Genomic DNA, 12,682 nt, shown 5'->3' with positions numbered 1-12,682 from the left:
CTAAAGCCACAGGCACAAGCATCCCAGAGCCCGGGGTGAGTGGGCAGAAGGCCCAGGGCCTGCTAGGGAGGGTGGGGTGAGCTGGGGTTCCCTGTGTACCACCGGCTGTGAAGAGCAGGGGTTTTTCTCAGTCTCAGGATTGGGTGGACAGTAGAAGCTGAGGTGAGAAAAAAGATGTGCCAGCGAGGACATCTGGGGAGGACCACATATCAGAACATGGGATAGGCCTTCCTGCCTGAAGGAGTCCCCTTGAAGGTACCTGTGGAACATGCCGGAAGCTGCTGAGCCCAGTGGGCCATCCAGTGGAGCCCATAAGCATGTGGGTGGCACCCAGCAGCCCACCTGGCCCCAGTAGGCCCTCTGTACCCCGAAGCCCCCTGCCCTGGAATGGCTCCGCTTCCTATTGCAATGTCCTGACTAGGGGCTACTACCACCATGTGGGGCAGCCCCTGGCCCCGCCTTACAAAGGGTTTTGGGAGCACGGGTTAAGCGGGAGGGGAAGGCGGACAGCTGACCCCAAATAGCTGGCTGCCTTGCTTACTTGTCCCCTTTGCTTCTTCCAGGAGCCCAGGCTCTGGAGGAGAGCTCCCTTCTCATTCTGAACGAAAGGAGAGAAACCAGAGCGGGGCGTGGAAGGAGCGCTGCGACCCGGGGCCTCCCTGGGCTTCCATCCCAGGCTGTCAAACCATGACAGGCAGCTCCTTCCTGAGAGGCAGGATAAACGGCAAGAAAAGCCTCCGAGGATTCTTCACACCACTCAGCAAAGATCCCAGAGTCCTTAGGGAACCTGGGGGTGAGCTGGGAGGAGGTGGAGGACTGGGGCTGCTTGGGAGGCACCCAGGGGCTGTGGGTGGGGCCGTGCGCCTCCCTGGGACTCTAGCTCACACCAAGGGGACTGGCCAGGCAGGGGGCCAGAGTCAGGGCTGCCCTCCCACAGCGGAGACGCGTTTTGAGGCTCGGCCTCTGGGTGAAGAGACTGGCGGGGGGGAGTGCGTCGGGTTGACAGGAACAGGGGAGAGCCATTGGCACTTGAACACAGTGGGCTGCCCGTCCTCAGGGCCCGTGGCCAGGACAGCAGACCCCAACACCCATCTCCTCGGGTATGGGTGCCGGCCCTCTGTCTGGCACCCCACCCCTGCAGCCCAGACTGCCCCTGTATGTCCCCCCACCCTCAGCCTTTTCCAGGCTCAGACGCTGCTCTTCTCCCCTCCTCCTGGCCCTGCACGTCCCAGCAGCAGGCAGGCTGGAGACCGGCTGGGCAGCCAGGGGCCAAGCCTGACAGCAGCCACCCCAGTCTGGACCCTCCACGGCCAGGGCAGAAGCGGCTCAGTGTAGCTGGTCGGCAGGGAGGGACGTGCTGGTTTATAAACGAACACAAAGTGAAAGCAGCACACGTACGCAGAGGAGCAGATAGGCAAGGAGAAGGTGTGCACGTATGTGCAGTCTGGCGGCTGTAAGCCCACCTGGGCGCTTTCAGAACAAAACAAAAAAACACCAGAAAATCCCCTATGAACTCTGAATCCCTTCCTGTGCTCCTGAGAAATTAACGTCATGTGCTCTCTGGGCCTGGCGCTCTGCCGTGTGAGCTCTGTCTTCCACTGAGCTCTCTCCAGGCTCCTGGGCGAGCAGGGCTGTGCCTTCTGCGTCCCCATGTCCTCGGGCCAGGGTGCCCCACCTGACGTGGCGGCCGCTCCCCCAGTCCCTACAGACGAGCTGGAGCAGGGCCACAGGCGGCCCAAGAGTCTTCCTGGCATCCAGCTCGGTGCCAGCCCCAGCCCTTGCCCTACGGCCCCTGGGCTCCTGGGCCTGGGGCTTTCCGGTGTGTCCTGGGGTTTCTGCTGTGGGCTTCGCAGAGCCTGTCCTTACCTGCGGGCTCTTCTGAGACTCCCTGGGGGCACGCCTTTGGCCTCTGTGCCTTCTTGCTCCTGGTAATGACATCAAGAAAGGACAGCATCAAACGTCAGAGCCCCCCCCTCGATCCCCAGGTGGTCCCTGGAAGCTGCGCCGACCTGGATCCTCAGGGGTGCAAGAGCCCAGGCCAGAGGGCAAGGCAGATCCCGACGGCCAGCCCCCACCCCTGGGAGAGTTCAGGGGTCCCAGCCACACCTTCGCACAGTTCTCAAAGCAGCTTAGCCAGGCCCAGGCCAGCACGGGCCTGGAGGAGAAGGGAGCACAAAGGAAACGCCGTGCTTGCAAGGACTCCGGGTGGGAGAGGATGGGCCTGATGTCCAAGCTGCCAACGGAAACCTCGCTGTCTCAGTCTCTTCATCGGCAAAGTGATCACAGTGGCTGTCTCACGGTAAGTGCCGTCAGGATTAAGTAACCAGCCACTGCTGGCTGTGACTGTACCACAGCACAGTGGGATGAGAATCACTGTGCACACCACACAGGTGAGGAAACAGGCTTGAGAGCGTAAACGACACAGCAGGTGCACAGCCAGGACATGAACCGGGACCATCTGACTCCCTCACCCTTTCTGTGGAGACCACAACACCCCAGTGCCTCACAGATAAATGGACCAAGGTAAGCAGGGGGTGCCTGGTGGGAGGTGAGCTTTGGGCTTTGGGGGTTGCTGGGCAGCTCCCACTGAACATGGAGTCCACACTGGCCCCCAGCATTCTGCTGGCTCTTCTCCTGTCCCCTCAGGAACCCTGCGCCCCCTGCCTGGCCCTGCCTGTCTGGCCTGAGCCACAGCGCCACCGCCGAGAGAGGCCCAGCCACCAGAAGTGGCCCCACAGGGGCAGGACCCAGCCACCCCAGCACTCACCTTTCCGGCTGCAAGGCAGGGGCCCCTTGGACTCCCAGGGTCCTGCGAATGTAGTCTCGGGAGCGGATGTCAGCCTGAGGAAAGGGAGGGCTCGAGTGAGAGGGGATGGTTGGGGTCCCAAGCTGGCCTCTGGACCAGTCCCCACCCGACAGGGTGGCCCCTCCTGGAAAAGCCCACGGAGGCCCAGCCTTAGGGACAAGAAGCAGCCCCATCATGCGTGGGTGCCAGGATGTCAGGCCCTCTGGTCGAGGTGCTTGACAGCATGTCCCCGAAGGGCCTGAGGAAATGGGCTGGGTGCCTCACTCCTGTTTCAGTCGGCTTTCAGTGGGTTTATAGCTTGTGCTTCCCTGTAGGTTTTGCTTGAGCCAACAGTTTCTCTGCTAAAGCCCTCTTCTCTGAAGGCTGTCCTCAGCCCAGCTTGTCTGTCCTCACTTTTGGTTCATCTGGCTCCCTGGCTAGTGTCAGCTGCAACCTCTGTCCCTGGAGAAGTGTCTGGAAAGTTCTGCAGAGTCACCGGAATGAAAGGGGGCTTGTGGGCCACAGGCTGGGATCCGGGCACACCCTGGGGAGAGGGGAACAGGCCTGAGTGGGGCCGCCAGGACCTTGCGGCTCAGGTTCTCCCACAGGCTCTCCCCGTTCCAGGGGGCCTGGCCTCAGGGAGGCCCCTGATCCCGGCTCAGATGGCTCAGCCCCGCTTTGGGCTGTGTGACTACAGGACACAACAGCTAATCCCCCCCAACTGTTTCTACTTCAGAGTGAACGGGCAAGCGGGCAGGGTGGGCGGCAGGGTGCTCCGGGAGAAAGGCCCCGGAGACGCAAGGCAGCACCTCCCGCCTTCCCCTGCAGCAACCTGTCCCGGCCTGGCCCAGAAGCTGGGGGCAGCGGGCCTGTGACCAATGGAGCGGGCCCTAAGCCGCTCTCTCAGCTTCTCCTCAGAGCTTACAGAAGTAGTCAGGAGGGCAAAGTGTACACAGGTGAGTGGGCCAAGGAAGAAGATGGACCAAGAGATAACCAGTGCCACTGGACAGGGCCACACCCCGTTCCTGGAAGCGATGGGGCTGGTGGACTCCTGGGTGCAGACGTCTGGCTTTTCTCTAGGGCAGACACACGGTCCTTGCCCACCTTTGAGGGACTCACGGCACTTTATAGGGCATCCCCCCACCTGCAAGGACACAGCTATCATCCACTCTGGGGCAAAGCGAGACACAGAAGGAACAGAGACCTGCCCACCGTACCAGCTCAGCGGAGTCCCTGGCTCTGAGGGCCTGTGGAGAAATCTCGGGTCGTCACCCCCACCCCCCAAGGTCGCACAGGTGGATGGGAATGGGGGAGGAAAGGCTTCCTGGGGCCAGGACACGTCACAGGCTTGTGCCCCTACGAACCCTGTACGGGGAGGGAAGGAGGCTGAGGCTGGTGGACACTTAGAAAGTCCACCCTGGAAGCCACCCTAGAGGCCTTGACTCTTCGCAGCCCAGAGAGCTGCTGGCAGGGGCCGAGAGCCACAGCTGCGTGCGTGCTGCTGCTGCCACCTGGAGGCTGCCCTGCACACCAGCAGCCGGGAGGCCCCAAACCCCGAGGTGGTGGCTACGGGGCTCTTGGGGTGGTCGAGGCAGAGCCAGGACCCTCAGGTTTGCGGCGTCACCAGCTGGTGCTGAGCTGAGAGTACCGAGGGGGCCTGTGGCACCTAGGCCAGGTTGCCTCTAGCTGACGCAGCACAGGCCTCAGGGACACACGGAGCAGCAGGCGATATACAGTCCCTGCTGGGAAGGCAAATCTGATGGTGTCCCCTCCCAACTCACATCCAAGGCCCTGTGGTAAACCTGAAGTTCTGTCCCCCTGCAATGCACACAGGCTTCCGCCCGCTCACCCCCACCAGGGCTCCAGCCACAAGTTCCTCTGAGTTTCTGGCATCCAACTCCTTCCTGCCCCAGGGCCTTTGCAAATGCTGGTCCTCAGGCCTGGACTGCCCTTCCCCCCTCTTCCAGCAGGCCTCTCCCTGAGGACAGCTTCTCACAGATCCTCGCCTCATGGGCTTCCCTGGGACTTGCACCCGCTCTGCACCTTGTCATGGCCAAGACCACCAAGGCGGCCCAAGGGCATCCTGCATGAGGTTAGCTGAGCCGACTCGTTCACCAGAGTTCTGATCCCCCTGGGCCCCAAGTTAGGTGCTGGGTGCCTGGCGTGGCCACACCCTGGAGTCTCCTGATTGGCATCCCTGGCCCAAGTCTTCCTCAGCAGTGCCCAGCAGCCCTGCAGGGGCCCCCGAGCTGAGGACGGCCGCTCACTCCCAGGCCAGCTGGGCACCTTGGGCCCTCAGGGGTTGGCAGGCCACTCTGCCATTTGAGCTGACATCAGCTGATTTTCCCGATGACCCAGGGTGCCAGAGGCTGAAAGGCTGAGTGCAGGGGCACAGCAGACCCCCGGGCCAGGCAGGGCAGGCCTCTGCGTCTTCCAGGCCCCTCTCCTCCCCTCCGGAGCCTAGTGTGGCCCAAACTGACTCTCCCACAGGTGCTTGTGGACCCTCAGCCCGGGAGTACAGGAAGAGCAGGTGCCGTGCCCTAGCCTACCCACCTGGCAGCCCACTCACCTGGCGCACGGGCTCCGGGATCCGAAACTTGCAGCAGCCATGGGTCAGGCGCACGGCTGCCTCCAGGCTCATCTTGTGGCCCACAGAGACATAGAGGGGTTTGGTGCTGTGGTCGTGGCTCTTCAGGGCCTGTGACAGGGAGGGCGAGGTCAGGGCACTGGGCAAGCTCTGTGGGCTGGAGGACTGACATGTCCTGGGTGGCGGGCGGGAGCTTGGGAGACTGGCAGCACCCTTGGGGCACCTTCCTGCTGTTTGTCTGAGGGACAGGGTGGGGCGAGTGAGGGCCCAGAGGCCCCCTCAGCACAGTGGGGGAGGGGAAGAAATAAAGATGCAGGGTCAGCCAGAGTGGCAGGAAGATAGGGAGAGGTGGACGGGTTCTGGGGCGTGCACGTACGTGGGTGCTGACCCCTGGCCCCCTCTGGCCCTCAGCTGAGGGGTCTGCCTCGGTGGGGTGCAGGCCCCTGGCCACTCACCATGCCCAGGACGGTCCCGGAGCCTCCCATCAGAGGAAATGAGTCTCCTCCAGCCTTCAGGAGCCGTATCTGGAAAACAGAAAAAAGACTTGGAAAAACACCTTTCTTGGTGAAAGGCTTGAAGGCAAGCCTGCTCACTTTTAAAACCTGAGCAGCCGCTGGGCAAGGAGATGGAAGGGCCCATCGCGAGTGGACCCTGCGTCCAAGTGCGGCCTGCAGCACCATCTCACCCTGACGAGGTGCTCTCCTCCCCATTCTGCAGCAGACAAGAGACAGCAGCCCGCCCAGGCCCCAGTGCTGCAGGGTGGAGGCGCCAGGCTGGTGCACACACAGGGCCACAACCCACTCGAGGCCACTTACTTCCTGCTGCTTTCTCTCCTGCTACAAATTTGAGCACTTCCGATTCAACCTGACAAACTTTTTGGAGTGGTGGTGGTGGGGACTGGCCCATTGGGTGGGTCAGGGGACCCTGTCAACTCAACAAACAGGCACTCCACACAGGCATGGGGGAGCTGAAAGGATGAGACAGATGCAACTGACCCGTTCTCAGAGCTGGCCGTCCAGGTTAGAGAGCCACGTGTGTCACCAGCTCCCGCCAGAGGGGGTCCCAGAGGAGGGAGATGCCCCAGGCAGATGGGGGTGGCACCGCAGGCGGAAAAGTACAGAGTGTTGTACAGGCCCCAAATGCCCGGTCCCCGATACCTGGAGGCTCTGCCCCCACATGGGGTGCCGCAGCAGCACGCAGGCAGGGACGGAGAGGAGGCAAGTGTGCGCCCAGAGGCTGGGAGAGCAGCTCCGAGTCTCCCGAGATGACCCACCACCCACAAGGAACACAAGGCGCGCAAAGAAAGCTGGTCTTCCTCACTCCAGGCCAGCAATCCAGGCTGGGAGGAGAGCGTCCCAGGTGGAGCTGGTCTGCAGCGGGGCGGACTCTGGCCCCCTCACCTTCTCCTTGTGCAGAGCGTTGTTCTCCAGCCCATCCACCTGCAGGAGTTTCTTGGCCACCCCGATGCAGGGCAGGTCTGTGAGGACACCAAGGTGGCAGGCTACCCCAAAGCCTGCAGGGGCAGAGGAGGATGAGGCTGGGGAGGTGAGGCGATGAGCCCAGCAGTTTAGAGACAGTGTGGGGATGGGGGCCACACCAGAGCCTCGCTGAACTTTTCTATGTGAGCAGAGGCCTGTCGCTGGGCAAGGACTTGTGGGACAGGGCTCTAAGCCCCACCCTGACCTCGGACATGGCCCTCTACCCTGACTTCCGGGCTGGCAGGCTGGGTGGAGGATGCCTCCCCCTGTTCTGACAAGATTAGGAGCCTGATTATAATTAGCGTGCTCACGTGCTTCACCTGCTTCTTTCATTTCCTGGCACTTTTCATCCTCCCCTCCCCTTTGTGGCCACCTTCAGGCCTCTCCATCTCTGCCCTTAACTCCCCCAGAACTTTGGGGCTCCTGCCAGGGGGCAAGGATTGCAGTGACTGGGGTCCAGGCCCAGGGCCGGCCTGCTGGTCCTGCACTAGCGTCCAGGGTGGTTCTGGGCCCACAGGCTCCCAGGGCCGGGGCTAAAATCACAATGCCACCCCTTCCTGACTCCCTCTGCCACCCAACCCCCAGGTTTGTATCTGAGGGTAAGACAGCCCCTCCCCCTTGGTGGTTCTCCCCAGGTCAATGTTCTAGCACCCAGGTGGGTGTGGGTTTCCCTGTGTCGGTGGGGAACAGGCACACCTGTCTGTTCCTGTTTGGTTTCAGGCAAGGGTCTGTTTAGGACACAGGGCAGGCCGCCAGTGGGACAGGCTAGCTGGGCTCAGCGCCTGAGACTTCTGGAAGCGTCAGGTCCAAACTGGATGTTGGTACCTGAGCTAGGCCAGCAGAGGCGGTGGAGGCAGGCAGGAAAGGGGCAGGGGTGAAGAGAAGTAGGGGCTCCTTACTAGGGGGTCTTGACAAGGAAAGCAAGGCCAGAAGGAGCTGCAAGGCCAGGCTGGTGGCAGAGGGCCTGGGGCCTGGTGCAGGCGGACTGCACCCCTCCTGGTCCCTCGCTCTTACAGCCCTCTCGGGCAGTCTTGGGAGCAGGATTACCTCGGTGGTGGAGCACCCCATTTCCATCCACAAAAAGGACCTGGAAGAGCCACAGGGGAAAGTCACAGTCAGCTGAAGTGCCCCTTGCCCATCAGGTTGGGGCATCCCAGAGCAAGAGGAGGGGCCCAGCTCTTTAGGTCTGATCCCTCTTGAGGCAAAAGCACTTCTCCAGGAAGCTCATGGGATCTCTCCCAGCAATGGGGTGGGGCCTGTGGAGGGCCTTTCCTCCAGCCCAGTGAGATACCTGCCTGGGGCATGAGGCGGGGCTCCTTCTCCCGCAGCTGCTGCACCGCGTCCACCAGGAAGGGCACTTCTCGGAAGGCCAGGAAGCCTGACACGTAGGGGGCTGTCAGGCTCACCATGCGACAGTCCTCATACATCACCTGCCACCAGGCACCCAGGTCACTAGGCACGTGCGGCCCTGGCCACCTCCCCCACACCCTCGCATGCCCTTGGCCCTTATCTGACAATCCCTGTCACTCCCTCTGTCTCCCAGGCCCACCCCCAAGTCGCCCCCTTCCCTGCCTCACTATCTGGAGACAGGTGATCCACCCTGCAGATGGGCAGTGGGGATTCAAATGCTGCCATTTCAAAGGTACTGGCCACACCGGGTCTGTATCAGGCCCTCCCCTATCGCCTCCCCACCCCACCCTGCTGCCAGGCTGTTTGGAGGTTCACAGAAGACAAAGCACAAGAAGCACCTGTGAATAGACACCATAGTGCCATATTAGAAGGGGCCTTGGGGAAGAAGAGGCCAAGTCTTCATAGAAGCTACAATAGCAAGAAGGGCAACTCTGGCTTTAAGAAAAGAGATTACAAATATTTCAGAAAAAGGACAGGCACGATCTCAGAGTGAGGCAGTTTGGAAGAGAATTGGGTCCCAAGGGATGGGAGAGTCCAAAAAGAAAAATTCTGAGGCTGCACCTGCAAATAACCCCAGAGAGAGAAGAGGGGATACCCCTGGGGATATTGTGCTAAAAGGCCTGGCTCACGCTGGGAGGAGTGAGGGCCAGGAGTCTGCTGGGGACCACCCAGAATTTTCACACGCTCTGGCAGACTGTTCTTCAAACTGAAAAGTCCTAACAGCATGGAAGAGGAGGCCCTGTTGGTACTTATTAGAATGTAACAGACCTGCTCAGAGCACAGGACGGCAGCCCTAAGCCCCTTAAACCTTGAGTTTTCATTACAGCCAGACCGTCCGGAGGTGAGAACGTTTCCCACTAAGCACACATTCTCCAGAACCTTCGGATGTCCTGGGTTGTTACTGACCATCCCACCCACCCCCCAATCTCTTGGTGATAGCTTTCAAAATCATACTTCTACCTCTCCCTTGAAGCTAGGTCATAATGACCTAAGTGAAGGGATTACTCTACTAGCATGGAGGAAGGGGCTCGTACTTCCAACATTTTTATCAGTGACTCACAGGAAACTCATCAAACTGCCAATGACCTAGAGTGGGCAGGGTCCATCCGGATGACAGACCAGAGAATTCGATTCAGTGAACCCGGCAGGCTGGAGTGCTGAACCCCATGCAACAGGATGACTCTTAACGGGGACATGAGTGAAGTTCAAGTGTGGCCTGAGTTCCCACAGGATGATGGTGGCTGCTTATGTTTGAATCCCTCTGCACAAGCTCCAGGAACCAGAGATCCACAGGAGAGGAGGTGAACCCCCTGTACCCCATGCCCACAGCGTGACTGGGAGACAAGCCAATTACAAGCAACGGTGTGCGCCTACGGGCGGAAATAAACAGCCCAGACTCACAGAGCCAGCTCTGGGCCCCTCGCCAGAAAGGCAGGTGGGGAAGGGGCAAGGGCAGGGGGTGTGGTGGGGTCTAGTGGTGGGGAGCCTGATGGAATGAGACCTGGGGGGCAGCCCCAGCCTTATCAGGAAGATGCTGCTCTGGGGAGACACAGGTGAGCCCTGGGGGCTTGTGGAGAAGAGAGCGAGGCCAGAAGTGTAAGGTCCTTTGGAAATGAGAGTATCAAAGAATCAGAAGAGACACTGGCCGTCTTTGCTTCTGAAAAGGATGCCATTTATTGGCACGACTATACTTCACTGTCCCTCATGATTTAAGAAACCCACTGAGGCACCCAAACCCCTGGCCCTTGAGTTTCCTGTTTAAATATATATATATATTTAAGGCCACATCGTGTGGCATGCAGGATCTTCCCTGCAGTGGAAGTGCAGAGTCTTAGCCACTGGAACACCAGGGAAGTCCCTAAGTACAACTTAGAGTGAACAGAGAACTACAAGAACTCAGAAGGCAATGATCAAACCTTGTGAGCTGATGAAATGCTGCCCCCAACCAGTTGTGCAGCAGAGGTAGTTAACTAAACGGCAGACAGAGAGCACAACCTGGCAGAAATAAAAACAGAAACACAAAAAAACCTGACAAGACAGAAAACCCAGCATATGCATGACTGAAGAAGAGAAACAAAACTATGGAGCTGAAATAATAAATATAACTAATACTTAAAACCACAATCTAAGAAACGTTCCAAAAATAAAAGAAGATCTGACCCCACATATTGAAAGACCCAAGTGGGAACTTGGGGAAACTGACATGGAAGTCAACTCAAGATGTATCTTAGTGAAGAGCCACCAGAAGGCAGACAGCAGAAGCAAGAAGAACTACAATCCTACAGCCTGTGGAATGAAAAACTGCATTCACAGAAAGATAGACAAAATGAAAAGGCAGAGGACTATGTACCAGATGAAGGAACAATATAAAACCCCAGAAAAACAACTAAATGAAGTGGAGATAGGCAACCTTGCAGAAAATGAATTCATAATAATGATAATGAAGATGATCCAGGACCTCGGAAAAAGAATGGAGGCAAAGATGGAGAAGATGCAAGAAATGTTTAACAAAGACCTAGAAGAATTAAAGAACAAACACCTAGAAGAATGAAAGAACAAACAAACAGAGATGACCAATACAATAACTGAAATGAAAAATACACTAGAAGGAATCCATAGTAGAATAACTAAGGCAGAAGAACGGATAAGTGACCTGGAAGACAGAATGGTGGAATTCACTGCTGCGGAACAGAATAAAGAAAAAAGAATGCAAAGAAATGAAGACAGCCTGAGAAACCTCTGGGAAAACATTAAACACACCAACATTCATATTATAGGGGTCCCAGAAGGAGAAGAGAGAAAGGACCTGAGAAAATATTTGAAGAGATTATAGTTGAAAACTTCCCTAACTTGGGAAAGGAAATAGCCACCCAAGTCCAGGAAGTGCAGAGAGTCCCATACAGGATAAACCCAAAGAGAAACACACTGAGACACACAGTCATCAAACTGACAAAAATTAAAGACAAATTATTGAAAGCAACAAGGGAAAAATGACAAATAACATACAAGGGAACTCCCATAAGGTTAACAGCTGGTTTCTCAGCAGAAACTCTACAAGCCAGAGGGGAGTGGCAAGATATATTTAAAGTGATGAAAAGGAAGAAGCTACAACTAATATTACTCTACCCGGCAAGGATTTCATTCAGATTTGACAGAAAAATCAAAAGCTTTACAGACAAGCAAAAGCTAAGAGAATTCAGCACCACCAAACCAGCTCTACAACAAATGCTAAAGGAACTTCTCTAAGTGGGAAACAAAAAAGAAAAGGACCTACAAAAACAAACCCAAAACAATTAAGAAAATGGTAACAGGAACATACTTATTGATAATTACCTTAAATGTGAATGGATTAAATGCTCCAACCAAAAGGCACAGGCTCGCTGAATGGATACAAAAACAAGACCCATATATATGCTGTCTACAAGAGACCCACTTCAGACCTAGGGACACTTACAGACTGATAGTGAGGGGATGGAAAAAGATAGTCCATGCAAATGGAAATCAAAAGAAAGTTGGAGTAGCAATACTCATATCAGATACAATAGACTTTAAAATAAAGAATGTTACAAGAGACAAGGAAGGACACTATATAATGATCAAAGGATCAATCCAAAAAGAAAACATAACAATTATAAATATGTATGCACCCAACATAGGAGCACCACAATACATAAGGCAAATGCTAACAGCTATAAAAGAGGAAATCGACAATAACACAATAATAGTAGGGGACTTTAACACCTCACTTACATCAATGGACAGATCATCCAGACAGAAAATTAATAAGGAAACACAAGCTTTAAATGACACAATTGACCAGATAGATTTAATTGATATTTATAGGACATTCCATCTGAAAACAGATTACACTTTCTTCTCAAGTACACACGGGACATTCTCCAGGATAGATCATATCTTGGGTCACAAATCAAGCCTCAGTAAATTTAAGAAAATCGAAATCATATCAAGCATCTTTTCCAACCACAATGCTTTGAGATTAGAAATCAATTACAGGGAAAGAAACGTAAAAAACACAAAACACATGGAGGCTAAACAATACGTTACTAAATAAACAAGAGATCACTGAAGAAATCAAACAGGAAATCAAAAAAATACCTAGAGACAAATGACAATGAAAACACAATTCAAAACCTATGGGATGCAGCAAAAGCAGTTCTAAGAGGGAAGTTTATAGCAATACAATCCTACTTCAAGAAACAAGAAAAATCTCAATAAACAATCTAACCTTACACCTAAAGGAACTAGAGAAAGAAGAACAAACAAAACCCCAAGTTAGTAGAAAGAAAGAAATCATAAAGATCAGAGCAGAAATAAATGAAATAGAAAGAAAACAATAGCAAAGATCAATAAAACTAAAAGCTGGTTTTTGAGAAGATAAACAAAATTGATAAACCTTTAGCC

General features: G+C 55.6%; 1 protein-coding gene across 15 annotated transcripts in view; it reads right to left on the bottom strand.

Moving 5' to 3' along the window:
* The window catches only part of ENDOV (endonuclease V), a 36,590-nt gene that overhangs the window by 18,321 nt on the left and 5,587 nt on the right, over positions 1–12,682 (bottom strand). For 5 of the 15 annotated variants that reach the window (XM_059909157.1, XM_059909162.1, XM_059909170.1 and 2 more), the window contains 7 exons: positions 8,146–8,228; positions 7,750–7,937; positions 6,773–6,885; positions 5,828–5,896; positions 5,355–5,483; positions 2,768–2,841; positions 1,867–1,925 (listed from right to left, as the gene is read on the bottom strand). In XM_059909157.1, coding sequence (XP_059765140.1) covers positions 1,867–1,925; positions 2,768–2,841; positions 5,355–5,483; positions 5,828–5,896; positions 6,773–6,885; positions 7,750–7,937; positions 8,146–8,228 — 715 coding nt within the window. Of the gene's footprint in view, positions 1–1,866; positions 1,926–2,767; positions 2,842–5,354; positions 5,484–5,827; positions 5,897–6,772; positions 6,910–7,749; positions 7,938–8,145; positions 8,281–12,682 lie in introns of all 15 variants that reach the window. The other 10 variants (XM_059909160.1, XM_059909159.1, XM_059909158.1 and 7 more) reach the window with 7 other exon arrangements.

Source organism: Balaenoptera ricei, chromosome 20 (genome assembly GCF_028023285.1).
Source record: "Balaenoptera ricei isolate mBalRic1 chromosome 20, mBalRic1.hap2, whole genome shotgun sequence".
Lineage (NCBI taxonomy): Eukaryota > Metazoa > Chordata > Mammalia > Artiodactyla > Balaenopteridae > Balaenoptera > Balaenoptera ricei.
Note: the sequence above shows the minus strand (reverse complement) of the source record. Positions and strands in the feature narration are given on the sequence as shown.